Genomic DNA, 23,833 nt, shown 5'->3' on the forward strand with positions numbered 1-23,833 from the left:
AGTTTGATACATGTCCCTGATGACATCACATGAGTGGGCCCACCCCACGGCCCATTATAGTCTACACAATGATCCTTTATTTAAATTACTTTTAGAATACAGACATTCCTCCTACATAGATGTTACTGGGAAATAACCAATCATTGAATCATTGCTATGTGTACCAGTCACACACAGCGGGGCCAAGCTAAATACAAGTCATCCATAAATGCACCTAAATTGCATGCAAAGAGCTATGGCGAGTTATATCTATTAGTGATGAGCGGGTTCAGTTCCTCGGAATCCGAACCCCCCCGAACTTCACCCTTTTTACACGGGTCCGAGGCAGACTCGGATCCTCCCGCCTTGCTCGGTTAACCCGAGCGAGCCCGAACGTCATCATCCCGCTGTCGGATTCTCGCGAGATTCGGATTCTATATAAGGAGCCGCGCGTCGCCGCCATTTTTCACTCGTGCATTGGAAATGATAGTGAGAGGACATGGCTGGCGTCCTCTCACTTTGTTTCAGGGGGCTGCAGTGCAAATATCTTTATTCTGGGGACCAGCAGTATTATATAGGAGCAGTATACGTTGTCTGCCTGAAAAACGCTCCATATCTGTGCTCAGTGTGCTGCATATATCTGTGCTCACACTGCTTTATTGTGGGGACTGGGGACCAGCAGTATTATATAGGAGGAGTACAGTGCAGAGTTTTGCTGACCAGTGACCACCAGTATACGTTGTCTGCCTGAAAAACGCTCCATATCTGTGCTCAGTGTGCTGCATATATCTGTGCTCACACTGCTTTATTGTGGGCACTGGGGACCAGCAGTATTATATAGTGATGTGCACCGGATATTTTTCGGGTTTTGTGTTTTGGTTTTGGATTCGGTTCCACGGCCGTGTTTTGGATTCGGACGCGTTTTGGCAAAACCTCACCGAAAATTTTTTGTCGGATTCGGGTGTGTTTTGGATTCGGGTGTTTTTTTCAAAAAACCCTAAAAAACAGCTTAAATCATAGAATTTGGGGGTCATTTTGATCCCATAGTATTATTAACCTCAATAACCATAATTTCCACTCATTTCCAGTCTATTCTGAACACCTCACAATATTATTTTTAGTCCTAAAATTTGCACCGAGGTCGCTGGATGGCTAAGCTAAGCGACACAAGTGGCCGACACAAACACCTAGCCCATCTAGGAGTGGCACTGCAGTGTCAGGCAGGATGGCACTTCAAAAAAATAGTCCCCAAACAGCACATGATGCAAAGAAAAAAAGAGGCGCACCAAGGTCGCTGTGTGACTAAGCTAAGCGACACAAGTGGCCGACACAAACACCTGGCCCATCTAGGAGTGGCACTGCAGTGTCAGGCAGGATGACACTTCAAAAAAATTGTCCCCAAACAGCACATGATGCAAAGAAAAAAAGAGGCGCACCAAGGTCGCTGTGTGACTAAGCTAAGCGACACAAGTGGCCGACACAAACACCTGGCCCATCTAGGAGTGGCACTGCAGTGTCAGGCAGGATGGCACTTCAAAAAAATTGTCCCCAAACAGCACATGATGCAAAGAAAAAAAGAGGCGCACCAAGGTCGCTGTGTGACTAAGCTAAGCGACACAAGTGGCCGACACAAACACCTGGCCCATCTAGGAGTGGCACTGCAGTGTCAGGCAGGATGGCACTTCAAAAAAATTGTCCCCAAACAGCACATGATGCAAAGAAAAAAAAGAGGCGCACCAAGGTCGCTGTGTGACTAAGCTAGTATACTTGACGACACAGAGGTAGGTAGTGCAGTGGCCTTCCATATCGTACTGCTATATATACTGGTGATCACTGTGTCAGCAAACTGCAAAACTAAAATGCACCACAGGTATAGAATGTAGATGGATAGTATACTTAATGACGACACAGAGGTAGGTAGAGCAGTGGCCTTCCGTACCGTACTGCTATATATACTGGTGGTCACTGTGTCAGCAAACTGCAAAACTAAAATGCACCACAGGTATAGAATGTAGATGGATAGTATACTTAATGACGACACAGAGGTAGGTAGAGCAGTGGCCTTCCGTACCGTACTGCTATATATAGTATACTGGTGGTCACTATGTCAGCAAACTGCAAAACTAAAATGCACCACAGGTATAGAATGTAGATGGATTGTATACTTAATGACGACACAGAGGTAGGTACAGCAGTGGCCTTCCGTACCGTACTGCTATATATACTGGTGGTCACTGTGTCAGCAAACTGCAAAACTAAAATGCACCACAGGTATAGAATGTAGATGGATAGTATACTTAATGACGACACAGAGGTAGGTAGAGCAGTGGCCTTCCGTACCGTACTGCTATATATAGTATACTGGTGGTCACTGTGTCAGCAAACTGCAAAACTAAAATGCACCACAGGTATAGAATGTAGATGGATAGTATACTTAATGACGACACAGAGGTAGGTAGAGCAGTGGCCTTCCGTACCGTACTGCTATATATAGTATACTGGTGGTCACTGTGTCAGCAAACTGCAAAACTAAAATGCACCACAGGTATAGAATGTAGATGGATAGTATACTTAATGACGACACAGAGGTAGGTACAGCAGTGGCCTTCCGTACCGTACTGCTATATATACTGGTGGTCACTGTGTCAGCAAACTGCAAAACTAAAATGCACCACAGGTATAGAATGTAGATGGATAGTATACTTAATGACGACACAGAGGTAGGTACAGCAGTGGCCTACTGTACCGTAATGCTATATATTATTTACTGGTGGTCACTGGTCAGCAAAACTCTGCACTGTACTCCTCCTATATAATATTAATTATACTGGTGGTCCCCAGTCCCCACAATAAAGCAGCACACTGAGCACAGATATGGAGTGTTTTTCAGGCAGACAACCTATACTGGTGGTCACTGTCAGCAAAACTCTGCACTGTACTCCTGCTATATAATATAGCTGCTCCCCAGTCCCCACAATTAAGCAGTGTGAGCACAGATATATGCAGCACACTGAGCACATGTACGTAGCATTTTATTCAGGCAGAGAACGGATAAAACTGGTGGTCACTGATCAGCAAAACTCTGCACTGTACTCCTCCTATATTATACAGCTGCTCCCCAGTCCTCTCCACAATTAAGCAATAATGCACAATCAAGTTCAACAATAACGGAGAGGACGCCAGCCACGTCCTCTCCCTAACATTTCAAATGCACGAGTGAAAATGGCGGAGACGCGCGGCTGCTTATATAGAATCCGAATCTCGCGAGAATCCGACAGCGGGATGATGACGTTCGGGCGCGCTCGGGTTAACCGAGCCATACGGGAGAATCCGAGTATGCCTCGGACCCGTGTAAAGTGGGTGAAGTTCGGGGGGGGTTCGGTTTCCGAGGAACCGAACCCGCTCATCACTAGTCTTATATAGGAGGAGTACAGTGCAGAGTTTTGCTGACCAGTGACCACCAGTATACGTTGTCTGCCTGAAAAACGCTCCATATCTGTGCTCAGTGTGCTGCATATATCTGTGCTCACACTGCTTTATTGTGGGTACTGGGGACCACCAGTATTATATAGGAGGAGTACAGTGCAGAGTTTTGCTGACCAGTGACCACCAGTATTATACGTTCTCTGCCTGAAAAACGCTCCATATCTGTGCTCAGTGTGCTGCATATACCTGTGCTCACACTGCTTTATTGTGGGGACTGGAGACCAGCAGTATTATATAGGAGTACAGTGCAGAGTTTTGCTGACCAGTGACCACAGGTATACGTTGTCTGCCTGAAAAACGCTCCATATCTGTGCTCAGTGTGCTGCATATATCTGTGCTCACACTGCTTTATTGTGGGCACTGGGGACCAGCAGTATTATATAGGAGGAGTACAGTGCAGAGTTTTGCTGACCAGTGACCACCAGTATTATACGTTCTCTGCCTGCAAAACGCTCCATATCTGTGCTCAGTGTGCTACATATATCTGTGCTCACACTGCTTTATTGTGGGGACTGGGGACCACCAGTATTATATAGGAGGAGTACAGTGCAGAGTTTTGCTGACCAGTGACCACCAGTATTATACGTTCTCTGCCTGAAAAACGCTCCATATCTGTGCTGCATTGTAGTATATAGTAGGAGTACAGTGCATAATTTTGCTGACCACCAGTATATAATATATAGGAGTACGGTACAGAAGGCCACTGCTCTACCTACCTCTGTGTCGTCAAGTATACTGGCCCTCATTCCGAGTTGTTCGCTCGCAAGCTGCTTTTAGCAGCTTTACACACGCTAAGCCGCCGCCTACTGGGAGTGAATCTTAGCATAGTAAAATTGCGAACGAAAGATTCTCAAAATTGCGATTACACACCTCTTAGCAGTTTCTGAGTAACTTCAACCTTACTCGGCATCTGCGATCAGTTCAGTGCTTGTCGTTCCTGGTTTGACGTCATAAACACACCCAGCGTTCGCCCAGACACTCCTCCGTTTCTCCAGCCACTCCCGCATTTTTCCCAGAAACGGTAGCGTTTTTTCCCACACGCCCATAAAACGGCCTGTTTCCGCCCAGAAACACCCACTTCCTGTCAATCACATTACGATCGCCTGAACGAAGAAAAAGCCGTGAGTAAAATACCTAACTGTATTGCAAATTTACTTGGCGCAGTCGCAGTGCGAACATTGCGCATGCGCACTAAGCGGAAAATCGCTGCGATGCGAAAAAAATTACCGAGCGAACAACTCGGAATGACCCCCACTATCCATCCATACCTGTGGTGCATTTCAGTTTTGCACAGTTTGCTGACCACCAGTATATAATATATAGCAGTACGGTACAGTAGGCCACTGCTCTACCTACCTCTGTGTCGTCAAGTATACTATCCATCCATACCTGTGGTGCATTTCAGTTTTGCACAGTTTGCTGACCACCAGTATATAATATATAGCAGTATGGTACAGTAGGCCTCTGCTCTACCTACCTCTGTGTCGTCAAGTATACTATCCATCCATACCTGTGGTGCATTTCAGTTTTGCACAGTTTGCTCACCACCAGTATATAATATATAGCAGTACGGTACAGTAGGCCACTGCTCTACCTACCTCTGTGTCGTCAAGTATACTATCCATCCATACCTGTGGTGCATTTCAGTTTTGCACAGTTTGCTGACCACCAGTATATAATATATAGCAGTACGGTACAGTAGGCCACTGCTCTACCTACCTCTGTGTCGTCAAGTATACTATCCATCCATACCTGTGGTGCATTTCAGTTGTGCGCAGTATATAAAGTACATTGCTATTGATACTGGCATATAATTCCACACATTAAAAATTGGAGAACAAAAATGTGGAAGGTAAAATAGGGAAAAATCAAGATCCACTTCCACCTCGTGCTGAAGCTGCTACCACTAGTCATGGCCGAGACGATGAAATGCCATCAACGTCGTCTGCCAAGGCTGATGCTCAATGTCATAGTAGAGAGCATGTAAAATCCAAAACACAAAAGTTCAGTAAAATGACCCAAAAATCAAAATTAAAAGCGTCTGAGGAGAAGCGTAAACTTGCCAATATGCCATTTACGACACGGAGTGGCAAGGAACGGCTGAGGCCCTGGCCTATGTTCATGGCTAGTGGTTCAGCTTCACATGAGGATGGAAGCACTCATCCTCTCGCTAGAAAAATGAAAAGACTTAAGATGGCAAAAGCACAGCAAAGAACTGTGCGTTCTTCTAAATCACAAATCCCCAAGGAGACTCCAATTGTGTCGGCTGCGATGCCTGACCTTCCCAACACTGGACGGGAAGAGGTGGCGCCTTCCACCATTTGCACACCCCCTGCAAGTGCTGGAAGGAGCACCCACAGTCCAGTTCCTGATAGTCAAATTGAAGATGTCACTGTTGAAGTACACCAGGATGAGGATATGGGTGTTGCTGGCGCTGAGGAGGAAATTGACAAGGAGGATTCTGATGGTGAGGTGGTTTGTTTAAGTCAGGCACCCGGGGAGACACCTGTTGTCCGTGGGACGAATATGGCCATTGACATGCCTGGTCAAATTACAAAAAAAATCACCTCTTTGGTGTGGAATTATTTCAACACAAATGCGGACAACAGGTGTCAAGCCGTGTGTTGCCTTTGTCAAGCTGTAATAAGTAGGGGTAAGGACGTTAACCACCTCGGAACATCCTCCCTTATACGTCACCTGCAGCGCATTCATCATAAGTCAGTGACAAGTTAAAAAACTTTGGATGACAGCGGAAGCAGTCCACTTACCACTAAATCCCTTCCTCTTGTAACCAAGCTCCTGCAAACCACACCACCAACTCCCTCAGTGTCAATTTCCTCCTTACACAGGAAAGCCAATAGTCCTGCAGGCCATGTCACTGTCAAGTCTGACGAGTCCTCTCCTGCCTGGGATTCCTCCGATGCATCCTTGAGTGTAACGCCTACTGCTGCTGGCGCTGCTGTTGTTGCTGCTGGGAGTCGATCGTCATCCCAGAGGGGAAGTCGGAAGACCACTTGTACTACTTCCAGTTAGCAATTGACTGTCCAACAGTCCTTTGCGAGGAAGATGAAATATCACAGCAGTCATCCTGCTGCAAAGCGGATAACTCAGGCCTTGGCAGCCTGGGCGGTGAGAAACGTGTTTCCGTTATCCACCGTTAATTCACAGGCAACTACAGACTTGATTGAGGTACTGTGTCCCCGGTACCAAATACCATCTAGGTTCCATTTCTCTAGGCAGGCGATAACGAAAATGTACATAGACCTCAAAAAAAGAGTCACCAGTGTCCTAAAAAATGCAGTTGTACCCAATGTCCACTTAACCACGGACATGTGGACAAGTGGAGCAGGGCAGACTCAGGACTATATGACTGTGACAGCCCACTGGGTAGATGTATTGCCTCCCGCAGCAAGAACAGCAGCGGCGGCACCAGTAGCAGCATCTCGCAAACGCCAACTTGTTCCTAGGCAGGCTACGCTTTGTATCACCGCTTTCCAGAAGAGGCACACAGCTGACAACCTCTTACGGAAACTGAGGAACATCATCGCAGAATGGCTTACTCCAAATGGACTCTCCTGGGGATTTGTGACATCGGACAACGCCAGCAATATTGTGCGTGCATTACATCTGTGCAAATTCCAGCACATCCCATGTTTTGCACATACATTGAATTTGGTGGTGCAGAATTATTTAAAAAACGACAGGGTCGTGCAAGAGATGCTGTCGGTGGCCCGAAGAATTGTGGGTCAATTTCGGCATTCAGCCACCGCGTGCCGAAGACTGGAGCACCAGCAAACACTCCTGAACCTGCCCTGCCATCATCTGAAGCAAGAGGTGGTAACGAGGTGGAATTCAACCCTCTATATGCTTCAGAGGATGGAGGAGCAGCAAAAGGCCATTTAAGCCTATACATCTGCCTACGATATAGGCAAAGGAGGGGGAATGCACCTGACTCAAGCGCAGTGGAGAATGATTTCAACGTTGTGCAAGGTTCTGCAACCCTTTGAACTTGCCACACGTGAAGTCAGTTCAGACACTGCCAGCCTGAGTCAGGTCATTCCCCTCATCAGGCTTTTGCAGAAGAAGCTGGAGACATTGAAGGAGGAGCTAAAACAGAGCGATTCCGCTAGGCATGTGGGACTTGTGGATGGAGCCCTTAATTCGCTTAACCAGGATTCACGGGTGGTCATCTGTTGAAATCAGAGCACTACATTTTGGCCACCGTGCTCGATCCTAGATTTAAAACCTACATTGTATCTCTCTTTCCGGCAGACACAAGTCTGCAGAGGTTCAAAGACCTGCTGGTGAGAAAATTGTCAAGTCAAGCGGAATGTGACCCGTCAACAGCTCCTCCTTCACATTCTCCCGCATCTGGAGGTGCGAGGAAAAGGCTAAGAATTCCGAGCCCACCCGCTGGCGGTGATGCAGGGCAGTCTGGAGCGAGTGCTGACATCTGGTCCGGACTGAAGGACCTGCCAACGATTACTGACATGTCGTCTACTGTCACTGCATATGATTCTCTCACCATTGAAAGAATGGTGGAGGATTATATGAGTGACCGCATCCAAGTAGGCACGTCAGACAGTCCGTACGTATACTGGCAGGAAAAAGAGGCAATTTGGAGGCCCTTGCAGAAACTGGCTTTATTTTACCTAAGTTGCCCACCCTCCAGTGTGTACTCCGAAAGAGTGTTTAGTGCAGCCGCTCACCTTGTCAGCAATCGGCGTACGAGGTTACTTCCAGAAAATGTGGAGAAGATGATGTTCATCAAAATTAATTATAATCAATTCCTCCGTGGAGACATTCACCAGCAATTGCCTCCAGAAAGTACACAGGGACCTGAGATGGTGGATTCCAGTGGGGACGAATTAATAATCTGTGAGGAGGGGGATGTACACAGTGAAAGGGGTGAGGAATCGGACGATGAGGAGGAGGAGGTGGACATCTTGCCTCTGTAGAGCCAGTTTGTGCAAGGAGAGATTGATTGCTTCTTTTTTGGTGGGGGCCCAAACCAAGCAGTCATTTCAGTCACAGTTGTGTGGCAGACCCTGTCGCTGAAATGATGGGTTTGTTAAAGTGTGCATGTCCTGTTTATACAACATAAGGGTGGGTGGGAGGGCCCAAGGACAATTCCATCTTGCACCTCTTTTTTCTTTCATTTTTCTTTGCATCATGTGCTGTTTGGGGACTATTTTTTTTAAGTGCCATCCTGTCTGACACTGCAGTGCCACTCCTAGATGGGCCAGGTGTTTGTGTCGGCCACTTGGGTCGCTTAGCTTAGTCATCCAGCGACCTCGGTGCAAATTTTAGGACTAAAAATAATATTGTGAGGTGTTCAGAATAGATTGAAAATGAGTGGAAATTATGGTTATTGAGGTTAATAATACTATGGGATCAAAATGACCCCCAAATTCTATGATTTAAGCTGTTTTTGAGGGGTTTTTGTAAAAAAACACCCGAATCCAAAACACACCCGAATCCAACAAAAACTTTTCAGGGAGGTTTTGCCAAAACGCGTCCGAATCCAAAACACGGCCGCGGAACCGAATCCAAAACCAAAACACAAAACCCGAAAAATGTCCGGTGCACATCACTAATATGTATCTCTGCGGTCAGACCGCTCCCATCCGTACACTTGGCTTCATAGCCACCATTATTATCAGAGAGCACATGCACCCAGTGGCGCCGATAGGTGGGGCGAGGGGTGCGGGTACTGCTGCCCTCCCTCTTCACTGTTGCTGCAACCGCATGTCAGGTGGGGAGAGAGGACTGGCTGCCGCTGTAGCAACCTCTCTCCTAGCCCAGCACACACTTGGGAGAGAGACAGCTGCATGATGAAAGGAGGGGTCCATTGCTATTAAGGTGCCCGCAGCTGGCTGCTATATAATAAGTCAAACTGACTCATCATTAGTATGCCGCCACTCCATGGGCTGTGATGATAAGGACGTGGCCTGGCTGGAGGAGGAGGACGTGGAGTAAGGGCCTCCCCTCATCTCTACCTAGCTCCTCCACTCTGCATCCTCTATGACTGGGACTGGCTGTGTGCTGAGGGGGAGGTGGTGCTGCCTGGAAGACATCATGATCTCGGCAGGGCTGATAGGAGGAGCTGCCCTGTTCTTGCCTTCAGTTCCTGTGTCCTTCCAGACTTAGACAACCAAATCAACCACGCTGCTCTGCTGTGGGCCCAGACCCGGGACCAACCAGTAAGTAAACTTATGTCTCTGCCTGCAACCACCTCACAGCTCTCATATACCGCCTCCCCAATCACCCACTATCTCCCTGTCACCCATTTCCTTTATACAGTATGTCACCCATTGCCTCCCCAGTAACCCATTATCTCCATGTCACCCACTATCTCATTGTCAAACAATCACTGCCTTTTCATAACCCCTGCTTATCCCTGTCACCCCTGCCTCTTCCCATTATACAATGCCTCTCCCAGTCATCCACTGCCTTTCGATGTCACCCACTGTCTCTGTCTGTTACCCAGTGCCTCCCCAGTCACCCACTATCTCCCTGTTACCCACAGCCTATTCCCATCACCAACTGCCTCTTGGGCTCCCACTATCTCTCCCCATCCCCCATTGCCTCACCTCTGCCTCTCCCCTACATCACTATCTCCCCCTCACACTTTTTCTTGTCACCCTCCACCTCTCCATGTCATCACCCACTGCCTCTCACTGTCACCCACTGCCTCCCTAGTCATCCACTATCTCCCTGTCACCCACTGCCTCTCCCTCTCACCAACGGCCTATTTCCATCACCCACTGTTTCCCCCCGTCACCCTCTCACTTACAGCCTCTGCCTATAATCTTTTCCCTGTCACCCAGTGCATCTCCCCGTCACCCTTTCCTGTCACCCACTGCCTCTCTGTCTCCCAATATCTCTCCCCGTCACCCTCTCCCTGTCACCCACTTCCTCTTTCAATCATCCTCTATGTCGCCCACTGCCTCGTTCTGGCGTTACCCGCTGCTACCCTTGTCACCCATTCCATGGTGTCACTCACTGTCCCCCCTGTCAACCATTCCTCTACCTCCCCCTTTCTCCCATTCCCTGGTGCTACTCACTGCCTCCCCCTGGCGCAACCCACTGCCCCCCTGTCACTCATTTCCAGGCGTCACCCACTACTTCCCCCTGTCATCCATTCCCTGGCGTCAGAAACTGCCTCTCCCTGTCTTCAGAAAAGCAGCATGGGAGCAGGGTGAGGAGCTGAGCAGTGCTATGAGCGAGAAGAGGGCCAGGAGAGGGAAAAGGGTAGGTGGTGTCAGGGGTGGGGTCACTTTGTGGACATGCATAATGTACAGTACCTACCTTCGCTTGGTTAAAGATAAGTATATCAATTAACAGTATAGGCAATAAAAGTGATGACTATATCAATATCTGTATAGCTAAAACTGTGTTCTCCTGTATCTTGGGATCTCTTGTTAAAGATGAATATATTTGGGCCTTAGAAGGAAAACACCGGCTAATGGGGGAATACAAGGGGGTGAGTTAGACAGAATTAAGTATACTTGGAAGTTCAGTGACAGAGGTGCCGAAGGCAGGAGGGGTAAAGCCCGGTTCAGCTGCACTGAACAATGACATTGCCCCCTATTGCATCACTCCTAAGAGGGCCAAATGTACCCCAGTGAGGCTAGTACCTTGCTTACTATTTAAAAAAAAAGGGGGGGGGGGCGTCACCACACCAAAGCACCTCAGTACCCGTACCCACACCCGTTGCTGCTCTCGGCCGCCCTGTACAGGGATGTTACCTCCTAGCTATGGTTTGGATGGGAAGATAATTAATTAGGAAAAAAAGGAAACCGCAATTAAGTGAAATGCGTTGAAGCAGTCAAAAGGGATTTGTAAAAGAACAGTATGATGTGAAAAGACCAATTAAATGCTGTAAAAAAGAAAAGTTAGGATAATTATCTTAGTTGGGAAATAAAGCAAAAAAAAAAAAAAATAGACACTAAAATCCAGGTTACAGGAGAACACAATATTCTCCATAAGCATATAACCAACACAGTCTTTACTTATATCCCATACAAAGATAAAAACAGAACAAGCTAGGTACAATTCACATATCTTTCCTCCCAAACCTTCCCCCATCCCCAAGCTGAACCTCACCCCTGGATGCTCCGCTGTACAACAGCACAACTAAGAATAAAGGGCCGGAGAACCAGAAAACCACCTTTCAGCGGAAGCACATACCAAAGTCCTGACTCCTGACACAGGCAATCGGGCAACAAACCCCACAGAAACAACCTGTAGCCAATCAGAGCATTAGCATGTTACATATACACTTCACTAACTTACTGTGGGTCCATGTGCAGACAGGTTGGAGTGTGTGTGTGTTGGCGGAGAAAGGGGGGGGAGGCTAGGCCAATATTTAGCCACCAGGCAGCAGAGCCGCTATGTGCTAACAATAACACATTAATAATGTGAGGCTCCTGTGATAAGTGCCAAGTGTACGTCTATATGGAACAACTTTGTTACAACCAACTTGTAATTTGCTGGCATTGTATTGCACGTGGTCAGCAATGCAGGGAAATTAAGAAAGCCACTCGTGTGAGCTAGCCCGTAGGCTTAGAGGATAACCTGCTCCATTTATGTCTGAAGAGCGTTTACTTACTCTGGCAATATATGACAGAACTTGTTTTATTTCTTCTGCCCAGAAAATGACACAACGGTTATACCCATCAAGAGCTGTTCTATGAGATATCGCTGCGCTATGCAGACTCAAACCTATGGAAGTGCAACCTTTGAAATCAGAGGGGCCTGCTGCACCAAGAATTTCTGCAACAAGGACCTCTCCAACCGGACTCAGATTGGAGAAATGCCATACTTATTAGTCCTTAACGAAGACAACGATGAAGTGGTTGAGATAGAAGCTCTACCACCATGGATAAACCCAACCACCACGCAAGCAGCATCCACCGGTGGTACCAGGAGGAGAGATGGAGGTGTGGGACCACCTGTCCCCAACAGTACCACGCCTTCAGTTACTTCCTATGCTACAAATACTTCCGCAGCTACAAATACTATATATACTCCATATGGCTCATATGCTTCCACACAGACTTATTCTGGCCAACCTCTCAATGTGGCTCCGAGTCTCACCTACTCACCTTGGGTTATTATCATTGTAGTTCTGCTTTCATGACCATTAACAACCACCTCCTGCTTCTGCCGATAACTGTGTTTTCTTAATACTGCTTTTGCGTTTCCACATAAAAGATGATAAATTATGTTTTTAGGAATCTCAATTAACAGAATGTTGTGCTACTTTTGTATTCCACTTACCTTCTGGTCTTATCAGGGCTGGATTCAGTTCTGTCCATTCCCCGCCTACCAAAAAAATTAATCCTGCATAATTCAATCATCATTATGAAGTAAGTGATATTATATATAGTATGTGTGCAGTACCGGTCTACACTTTGATACTTAGTCAGCCCGACTCTGCCTCTCTCCGTCCCTCACTGTTACTGCGTGGCAGCCCCTTGGGACCCACCCACCAGGCGCCCAAGTTGCCTTGTGGGAAATCTGGCCCTGAGTTTTATGTTCTTCTCCTGGGTGTACTAGATGACGCATAGTAACCGGGGGCCTATCCTGTGTGAAAAATTAGGTTGATGCATCAAGCAGTGAAAAGAGTGGAGAAGTGGACCTGTTTGCTCATAGCAACACATCAGCTATGAGGTAGAATCTTGTTGGTTGCTATAGGCAACTTCACTCTTTTTCACTACTTGATACATTGGCCCAATGATAAGTGACAGAAGTACATTATTACACTAGATACTGTGACAACTAGCACCAAATATACATACTGAAATAAACTGACCGATTTCACAGAGATTCTGATAATGTTCATGACATTGATGGGTCTGGGCTAGGGATGGCCATCGTTGTGCCATCATCAATGGTCATCATCAATAGTGATGGTGACACAAATCATCGATGGTAAGTAACTATTCTATGCGGTACCATTAATCGTTTTGCCATCTGTGTTTTTCACGTATGCACATGAGCTGTGGCTTCTGTGCGAGAGCCAGGGGCGGGGCTGGGGTGTGAATGGCATCTCTGCCCGTTAAGGAGGCGGGCCAAACCATTCCCAGCACAGGACACTGTGTGTGAGCTGAGGGCAGCACAGTGTTGGGGGCTGACAGCCTAGTGCAGCAACAGCAACATGTGCATGTAAAAAGCAAACCAAAAAAATAAATAAATAAACCTCCGGTCCATGGCTAGTGCTACCATCAATGCTGAGAACATCATCGCCATCACTGGTAAAAGCATTCAACATCGGTCACAGGCCATCCATCAGGGCCGTAACTAGGTATGTTCGGAGTGTGCCACCGCACATAGGCGGTCATTCCGAGTTGTTCGCTCGTTGCCGATTTTCGCAACGCAGCGAATAGGTGGAAAATGTGCATGCGCATGGTATGCAGAGCGCATGCGCCTAGTAATTTTACTAAGAACTTCGTAGATTTACTCACGAGCGAACAACGTTTTTTCCACGCTGAAGTGTTCGTAGTGTGATTGACAGGAAGTGGGTGTTTCTGGGCGAAAGCTGAGCGTTTTCAGGGAGTGTGCGGAAAAATGCAGGCGTGCCAAGGAAAAACGCGGGATTGGCTGGAGAAACGGGGGAGTGGCTGGCCGAACGCAGGGCGTGTTTGTGACGTCAAACCAGGAACGAAACTGACTGAACTGATTGCTATCTGTGAGTAGGTCCGGAGCTACTCAGAAACTGCTAAGAATTATGTAGTAGCAAATCTGCTAATCTTTCGTTCGCTATTCTGCTAAACTAAGATACACTCCCAGAGGGCGGCGGCCTAGCGTGTGCAATGCTGCTAAAATCAGCTAGCGAGCGAACAACTCGGAATGACCACCATAGTGCTGCAGGCTAGGGGGCACTGATTGCAGCACTTGTCAATTATCTGTTTTAATTACTTGTACTTGTATCTTACCCGCTCTTTTTAAAAAAAAATAGTTTCTATTGAGGAAAGGCCAGTAATATACACACATCACAAATCTGTGATAAGTACAAATTTAAAATCCGTAGTATGTTGTGATAAGAAGACACGCAGAAATTATATAAGGACCAACCTTTCCAATTTTCTGGTAATTACAAATGTAACTTAAAAGCATATTTCCACAGACTTAAACATCAAACATAAGAAGTCATTTGGGTATTATTTTAACAGTTATTGGTTATATATGTCGCTTACCCACTTTTTGAAGACCAGCATCTCCAGACTGCCCCTGTCTCCTTACCCCAGCCCCTTCCATTATTAACCCTATACAACATTCATGAACTTAACTTGATAGCTTTTCGGTATTCAATAAAACAGTCTTTTATTACAGTTCAAGCCACTGACATATCTGGGATTCAAACCCACTGCCTGCGGCATTGTAGTCAAACACTATTATTCATTGATCTATACTTTGTGAAAAATGATCAGCATTGCAGCTGAGCAGATCTATGTAGTGTATGACTGCAAGGGATTGAATGTGTGGCTGCACACTACATAGATATGCTCAATTGCAATGCTGATTATTTTTGTACAAAGTGCAAGTAGTTTCATATAGGGGTAATTTAGACCTGATCAGTTAGCGGCCCCTAGGGGTGGGGGGGGGGGTATTTTCGCTGTGCAAGATCGCATGTGTAGCAAACTTATTTTGTGCAGTCTCTGTGAAGCCCAGGACTTACTCAGCCGCTGCGACCACATCAGCCTGCCTGGGACCGGAAATGACGTCATGATCCCTCTCTGTAAACGCTTAAACATGCCTGCGATCGCTTTTTTCGCACCATCCCGTCGCTTCCCGGCGATCCTCGTTGCTGTGGTCCAACGCGCATGCGCAGTTCAGATCTGATCGCAGGCTCTGAGTAAACGCATCCTAGCGATCAGGTCTGAATTAGGCCCATAGTTCTAAATCTCATAGCTTTTACGCTGGATCAAATAACTCAATGAGTAGGGTGTTTGACTGGTATGCAACAGGTCATGGGTTTGAATCCTGGGTATGGCAGTATATTGAAAGTTATTTAATAAAGGGAATTCTAACTGAATAACAACGAGCTCTCAAGTTAGGTGCATGAATGCGGTATAAAGAGGATTTGTGTGGGCTAGATGCATCATCGCATGGAGAGAAGAAAATTGCCATGTCACAGGCTGGGTTTGAAAAACGACAGCTAGGAGCTGATTGGCTGGTACTTTTTCACTCTCCATTTTATCACTTTCCAAGCGATGATGCATCTGGCTCTAAATCCATTTTCTTGTAGTGTTCTATAAATGTGTGTGTATAACACACACACACACACATATATACAGGGGTGGTATTCAGTATGCCGGCTGTTGGGATCCCAGCGCTCAGTATACCGGCACCGGAATCCCGACACCCGGCATACCGATAACTATTCTCCCTCTTGGGGGTCCACGCCCCCCTGGAGGAAGAATAACCGTGCCCGCAGCGTGGCGAGCGCAGTGAGCCTGCAAGGAGCTCATTGCGCTCGCCCCGCTGCTGGCATGCCGGCGGTCGGGATCCCGGCACTGGTATGCTGGGCGCCCGGATCCCCACCGCCAGCATAACATACTGCACACATATACAGTATATGGTGTGGGAAGGGGCATCATAGCATGGGCTTTCTGTGGGATCAGGGGGCATGTGCCTTATTTCACTATTGGAGAAATGGGGGGGGGGGGGCAATTCTTTTTCTGGCACAGAGCACCAAAAAGTCTAGTTACCGGTCTGCCATTTATGGTTTAGAACCATTGATGGACAGCCCTAACCAGGGCAATATGGACAGGAGAGGTGCAATGTAGAGAGGCAGCAGCGTTTGCTGCAGTAAGACTCAGGCACATTTGTCAAAGGCAGTAAAAGCACTTCTGTTATCGCAAACAGGCATTTCATCGTCCATAGTGCTAGCGCTCGCCAGTGGTAGGATACACCTGGTTTTGCCTCTGATAATGGCCAGGCGCATACGAAAAAATCTGGCCTCATTATTTGTGTCTTATTGAACGTTTGGTAGCATGTTGTAATCAGGGCCGGTTCTAGCCCTTGTGGCACCCTGGGCGAAAATAGGGGCGTGGCTTCATAAAGGGGTGTGGTCAATGTGCCCCCAGTAGTATTGCCCCCGTTTGTGGCCCTAGTAGTATTGCCCCCATTTGTGGCCCCAGTAGTATTGTCCCATTTGTGGCGCTTTAAAAAAAAAATTTAATACTTACCATTCCTGCTCCTGATGCCCGACCGCTGCTGCCCTCCGTTTCTGCCCGCTGGCGCCGCTCCTCTTATCTATGGGAGAGATGTCTTGACGTCTCTCCCATAGAATCGCATAGACCAGGCATACCCAACCATGGTCCTCAAGGCACACTAACAGTGCAGGTTTTAGTGATCTCCAGGCTTCAGCACAGGTGACTTAATTAGTAGCTCAGTTATTTTGATTTAACCATCTGTGCTGCAGCCTGGATATCACTAAAACCTGCACTGCTGGTGTGCCTTGAGGACCATGGTTGGGAATGCCTGGCATAGACACTAGAGGTCAATCTGTCTAAGTGCCGCTCCCACAATGCAGTGCGGTACGCGATGTCTTCATTGCACACCGCATAGCAGTACCGGCACCAGGGGGGGGCGCCACCAGTAGCGGATCTTGCCACAGCGGTGGCACCCTTCGAAAGGCGGCGCCCCGGGCAAAAATCCTGTGTGCCAAGATCCACTACTGGTTGTAATTGGAGAGTCAGGCAGCTAGGATACCACCGAGCCGCAGGCTGCCGTTGGGCCCTGCTCTACGCCAGAGGTAGGCAACGTGTGGCGCTCAAGCTGCTGTGGAACTTTCCACAGTTTTAGCATGATTTAACTGCAAAAACTGTTGCTGGGCATGCTGGGATGTGTAGTTCCGTAGGAGCTGGACAACACACGTTGCCCATCCAAAGTATGACATGTAATTGCAGTTAGCCCATACAAGCGCAGTACGGCACCCTGCTAGTGAAAGGGAGACTGTCTGCAGCAGCAACAGGAGGTTTCACTCCCCTGCATTGGGAACATCCCTCCTATAAGGGAGCGCTGAGGTGAGGTCAGAGCATGACAGCAATAGGCCTTCACCACGGAAGCAGGCTGGTGAGTATTGCATTGCTGTTAGTAAAAATGTATGTACTGCTCCATCGTTGCCTCCTCCGGGAAGGGGCAGGCAGGTCGGCTCAGCTGGGGGACATGTTGCGGGAAAGTGGTTTGAATGAAGATGTGATTGCATCATCGTGCCCCCGCCCCCGCGACACAGTGCTGTGATTGCTGGCAATGTGAGGGGGACACGATAACGAGATTCAGCGCAAACCGCGTCATCGGCTGCCACTTTTGCTCAGTAAGTGGGTGGCTGTGGGAAATTGGCAGCCAGCTCCGGGAGAATTGCCAACTCTTCGGAAGGCTGGGAGTGCCACCCAGGCACGTATGTACTGCTCTCTGTATGAGGTACTGTATAATACTGTACTGTATAACACTGTGTATAGTACGTACTGATGGTACGAAGTCAGTATGTCTGTCTACAGTGAAAACGTCGACACCTGAATGTCGACAGTTATGATTTTGATAAGGACAGAATGTCAACATATGAAATGACGACATTGTGAAAGGTCTATATAAATGTCAGGTTAGAGTTACCATTAGGGTTAAGATTAGGGATACCACAACGACATTTGAAATTTTGCAACAACAACCATGGCAGCATCTTCAGGTCGACACGATTAATGACAACCTATTATACCAAACCTTCCAGCGATAACTATCTTCATGAACTGATAGTACTATAGCTCCATGTATCAATCAACAGGTTTCTCAGTCTATGAACCTTTTCCCTCACATAGACCCCTGCCCGGCAGCTTTTTCCTCACATGCACCCTTGTTTGGCAGCTTTTCTCACGAATGCACCCCTGCCCGGCAGCTTTTCCCTCACGTGCACCCCTGCCCGGCAGTTTTTCCCTCACGTGCACCCCTGCCCGGCAGTTTTTCCCTCACGTGCACCCCTGCCCGGCAGCTTTTCCCTCACGTGCACCCCTGCCCGGCAGTTTTTCCCTCACGTGCACCCTGCACGGCAGCTTTTCCCTCACGTGCACCCCTAACCGGCAGCTTTTCCCTCACGTGCACCTCTGCCTGGCAGCTTTTTCCTCACTTGCACCCCTGCCCGGCAGCTTTTTCCTCACTTGCACCCCTGCCCGGCAGCTTTTCCCTCACGTGCACCCCTGCCCGGCAGCTTTTCCCTCACATGCACCCCTGCCCGGCAGCTTTTCCCTCACATGCACCCTGCCCGGCAGCTTTTCCCTCACATGCACCCTGCCCGGCAGCTTTTCCCTCACATGCACCCCTGCCCAGCATATTTTCTCTCACTTACACCCTAGCGTGGAAGCTTTTCTCTCACAATCTTGTGTACCCTCTAACCCACTTCATATGTGCGGGGTCCCACTATGTGAGCTCCCCATGTGTGGGGACCTTGGGGTGACCCGACCAGCTTCCCTGCTGGTACCCTGGCACCGTCAACAGTCCACAGACCTGGTGCTAATATGCCTCATTAAATGTGTGTTCCGCAGGACTGTTTGGATTCAGCAGAAATGAAATGAGCCAAGGGTTGTGCCCGTACCCTGGGTAACCTGCACTGTCACACACAATACATATGAAATAATGAAAACACATATAGCAGTTAGCAGATGTTGACCAAGGGCACGCTGGGGGAATGCAAGTTCCAATAAACAGTGTGTGCTTCTGATGTGGCATAGCCAGAGACCCCAGACTGGGTGTGGCCTGTCTCCATAGAAATAAGGCCAGCCACTAGAGGGGGCATAGTCAGTCCACTGAATAAGGATTAATGTTTTCTTTTGATAATTGTAGATTGTCCAGACGCCACTGTAGCTCATCAGTGCTGTAATGCTTCTTACACTAGAGACACTTGTTCTCACATCCCCTGCATGGAACTCGACTCAGTAACTCATAATGTGAACCTGGCAGCTGCAGATGAAAACTGTGGCCAGTGGCAGGTCCAAGGTGGGGGGGGCAGGCATCAGGGAAATCGCTTCTCCCGCATAACACCTCTCCTGTCCATTATATAGGAGGGAGCAGAGACTGCTACTGCTTAGTGCAGGGGTTCCCAAACGCGGTCCTCAAGGCCCCCAACAGTCCAGGTTTTAGGTGTATCCATGGCTCAGCACACATGGTTAAATCAAATTGACTAAGGTGCTAATTAAGTCACCTGAGGCCAAGCATGGATACATTTAAAACCAGGACCATTGGGGTGCCTTGAGGACCGCGTTTGGGAACCTCTGGCTTAGTGACAGCAGCCTCCCTGGACCTTCCCCAGCACACAGCAGCATGTGCTGAGCAGGTAGGGAGTCCGCTTGCACTGTCTCTGCTCTCTCCCTGCCTGATGTGCTGCTGATTTACTATTATAGAGGCGCCAGCAGTAGTGGGCAGGAGCGCAGGGGTACCCAGGATGGGGGCCTGGCTGTCGCCATAATTGGCCCCCCTTCCCCAAAGCAACAGTATTAGTACAGCACTATCAGAGCCGGCCTTAGGCATAGGCAAACTAGGCAATTGCCTAGGGCATTTGGTATGCTTAGGGGCACCAGCAGCTTCTGCTGATTAAAAATAAGAATTTACTTACCGATAATTCTATTTCTCGTAGTCCGTAGTGGATGCTGGGACTTCTGTAAGGACCATGGGGAATAGCGGCTCCGCAGGAGACTGGGCACAAAAGTAAAAGCTTTAGACTAGCTGGTGTGCACTGGCTCCTCCCCCTATGACCCTCCTCCAAGCCTCAGTTAGGTACTGTGCCCGGACGAGCGTACACAATAAGGAAGGATTTTGAATCCCGGGTAAGACTCATACCAGCCACACCAATCACACCGTACAACCTGTGATCTGAACCCAGTTAACAGCATGATAAACGTAGGAGCCTCTGAAAAGATGGCTCACAACAATAAACAACCCGATTTTTTTGTAACAATAACTATATACAAGTATTGCAGACAATCCGCACTTGGGATAGGCGCCCAGCATCCACTACGGACTACGAGAAATAGATTTATCGGTAAGTAAAATCTTATTTTCTCTAACGTCCTAGTGGATGCTGGGACTTCCGTAAGGACCATGGGGATTATACCAAAGCTCCCAAACGGGCGGGAGAGTGCGGATGACTCTGCAGCACCGAATGAGAGAACTCCAGGTCCTCCTCAGCCAGGGTATCGAATTTGTAAAATTTTGCAAACGTGTTTGCCCCTGACCAAGTAGCTGCTCGGCAAAGTTGTAAAGCCGAGACCCCTCGGGCAGCCGCCCAAGATGAGCCCACTTTCCTTGTGGAATGGGCTTTAACAGATTTTGGCTGTGGCAGTCCTGCCACAGAATGTGCAAGCTGAATTGTACTACAAATCCAACGAGCAATCGTCTGCTTAGAAGCAGGAGCACCCAGCTTGTTGGGTGCATACAGGATAAACAGCGAGTCAGATTTTCTGACTCCAGCCGTCCTGGAAACATATATTTTCAGGGCCCTGACTACGTCCAACAACTTGGAGTCCTCCAAGTCCCTAGTAGCCGCAGGCACCACAATAGGTTGGTTCATGTGAAACGCTGAAACCACCTTAGGGAGAAATTGAGGACGAGTCCTCAATTCTGCCCTGTCTGAATGAAAAATTAGGTAAGGGCTTTTATATGACAAAGCCGCCAATTCTGAGACACGCCTGGCTGACGCCAGAGCTAACAGCATGACCACCTTCCATGTGAGATATCTTAATTCCACAGTGGTGAGTGGTTCAAACCAATGTGATTTTAGGAACCCTAAAACTACATTGAGATCCCAAGGTGCCACTGGTGGCACAAAAGGAGGCTGTATATGCAGTACCCCCTTGACAAACGTCTGAACTTCAGGCACTGAAGCCAGTTCTTTCTGGAAGAAGATCGACAGGGCCTAAATCTGAACCTTAATGGATCCTAATTTTAGGCCCATAGACAGTCCTGCTTGCAGGAAATGCAGGAAACGACCCAGTTGAAATTCCTCTGTGGGGGCCTTCTTGGCCTCACACCACGCAACATATTTTCGCCAAATGCGGTGATAATGTTTCGCGGTTACATCCTTCCTGGCTTTGATCAGGGTAGGGATGACTTCATCTGGAATGCCTTTTTCCATCAGGATCCGGCGTTCAACCGCCATGCCGTCAAACGCAGCCGCGGTAAGTCTTGGAACAGACAAGGTCCCTGCTGGAGCAGGTCCTTTCTTAGAGGTAGAGGCCACGGGTCCTCCGTGAGCATCTCTTGCAGTTCCGGGTACCAAGTTCTTCTTGGCCAATCCGGAGCCACGAGTATAGTTCTTACTCCTCTCCTTCTTATGATTCTCAGTACTTTGGGTATGAGAGGCAGAGGAGGGAACACATACACCGACTGGTACACCCACGGTGTTACCAGAGCGTCCACCGCTATTGCCTGAGGGTCCCTTGACCTGGCGCAATATTTGTCCAGTTTTTTGTTGAGACGGGACGCCATCATGTCCACCTTTGGTTTTTCCCAACGGTTTACAATCACTTGGAAGACTTCTGGGTGAAGTCCCCACTCCCCCGGGTGGAGGTCGTGTCTGCTGAGGAAGTCTGCTTCCCAGTTGTCCACTCCCGGAATGAACACTGCTGACAGTGCCACCACATGATTTTCCGCCCAGCGGAGAATCCTTGCAGCTTCTGCCATTGCCCTCCTGCTTCTTGTGCCGCCCTGTCTGTTGACGTGGGCGACTGCCGTGATGTTGTCCGATTGGATCAATACCGACTGACCCTGAAGCAGAGGCCTTGCTTGACTTAGGGCATTGTAAATGGCCCTTAGTTCCAGAATATTTATGTGAAGAGACGTTTCCATGCTTGACCACAAGCCCTGGAAATTTCTTCCCTGTGTGACTGCTCCCCAGCCTCTCAGACTGGCATCCGTGGTCACCAGCATCCAATCCTGAATGCCGAATCTGCGGCCCTCTAGAAGATGAGCACTTTGTAACCACCACAGGAGAGACACCCTTGTCCTTGGAGATAGGGTTATCCGCTGATGCATCTGAAGATGCGATCCGGACCATTTGTCCAGCAGATCCCACTGAAAAGTTCTTGCATGGAATCTTCCGAATGGAATTGCTTCGTAAGAAGCCACCATTTTTCCCAGGACTCTCGTGCATTGATGCACTGACACTTGGCCTGGTTTTAGGAGGTTCCTGACTAGCTCGGATAACTCCCTGGCCTTCTCCTCCGGGAGAAACACCTTTTTCTGGACTGTGTCCAGAATCATCCCCAGGAACAGTAGACGTGTTGTTGGAATCAGCTGTGATTTTGGGATATTTAGAATCCACCCGTGCTGACGTAGCACTACCTGAGACAGTGCTACTCCGAACTCTAACTGTTTCCTGGATCTTGCCCTTATCAGGAGATCGTCCAAGTAAGGGATAATTAAGACGCCTTTTCTTCGAAGAAGAATCATCATTTCGGCCATTACCTTGGTAAAGACCCGGGGTGCCGTGGACAATCCAAACGGCAGCGTCTGAAACTGATAATGACAGTTTTGAACCACAAACCTGAGGTACCCCTGGTGAGAAGGGAAGATTGGGACATGGAGATAAGCATCTTTGATGTCCAGAGATACCATATAGTCCCCTTCTTCCAGGTTCGCTATCACTGCTCTGAGTGATTCCATCTTGAATTTGAACCTTTTTATGTAAGTGTTCAAGGATTTTAGATTTAAAATTGGTCTCACCGAGCCGTCCGGCTTCGGTACCACAAACAGCGTGGAATAATACCCCTTTCCCTGTTGTAGGAGGGGTACCTTGATTATCACCTGCTGGGAATACAGCTTGTGAATAGCTTCCAATACTGCCTCCCTGTCGGAGGGAGACGTTGGAGGAGCAGACTTCAGGAATCGGCGAGGGGGAGACGTCTCGAATTCCAATTTGTACCCCTGTGATACTACCTGCAGGATCCAGGGGTCCACTTGCGAGTGAGCCCACTGCGCGTTGACATTTTTGAGACGGGCCCCCACCGTGCCTGAGTCCGCTTGTAAAGCCCCAGCGTCATGCTGAAGACTTGGCAGAAGCGGGGGAGGGCTTCTGCTCCTGGGAAGAGGCTGCCTGGTGCAGTCTTTTTCCCCTTCCTCTGCCCCGGGGCAGAAATGAGTGGCCTTTTGCCCGCTTGTTCTTATAGGAACGAAAGGACTGAGTTTGAAAAGACGGTGTCTTTTTCTGCTGAGAGGTGACCTGGGGTAAAAAGGTGGACTTTCCAGCCGTTGCCGTGGCCACCAGGTCTGATAGACCGACCCCAAATATAGTTAATAAAATACTGTCCCTATCCAGGGTATCAATATTTTCAGTCAGGGAATCCGACCAAGCCACTCCAGCACTGCACAT

The 23,833-nt window shown here is 48.4% G+C and overlaps 1 protein-coding gene and 1 long non-coding RNA gene across 2 annotated transcripts in view; both read left to right on the forward strand.

Annotated features, from left to right (window-relative positions):
• LOC134967017 (ly6/PLAUR domain-containing protein 3-like) overlaps positions 1-12,670 on the forward strand; it is a 34,665-nt gene extending 21,995 nt beyond the window's left edge. Inside the window, exon 5 of the mRNA XM_063944010.1 lies at positions 12,123-12,670. Within this exon, the coding sequence (XP_063800080.1) occupies positions 12,123-12,610 (488 nt within the window). The 3' untranslated portion in view covers positions 12,611-12,670. The remainder of the gene's footprint in view (positions 1-12,122) is intronic.
• Positions 12,671-17,705: 5,035 nt separating this feature from the next.
• Positions 17,706-23,833, forward strand: part of LOC134966022 (uncharacterized) — a 36,489-nt gene continuing 30,361 nt past the window's right edge. Inside the window, exon 1 of the long non-coding RNA XR_010188569.1 lies at positions 17,706-17,901. This is a non-coding gene — a long non-coding RNA (uncharacterized LOC134966022). The remainder of the gene's footprint in view (positions 17,902-23,833) is intronic.

Source organism: Pseudophryne corroboree, chromosome 10 (genome assembly GCF_028390025.1).
Source record: "Pseudophryne corroboree isolate aPseCor3 chromosome 10, aPseCor3.hap2, whole genome shotgun sequence".
Taxonomy (NCBI): Eukaryota; Metazoa; Chordata; class Amphibia; order Anura; family Myobatrachidae; genus Pseudophryne; species Pseudophryne corroboree.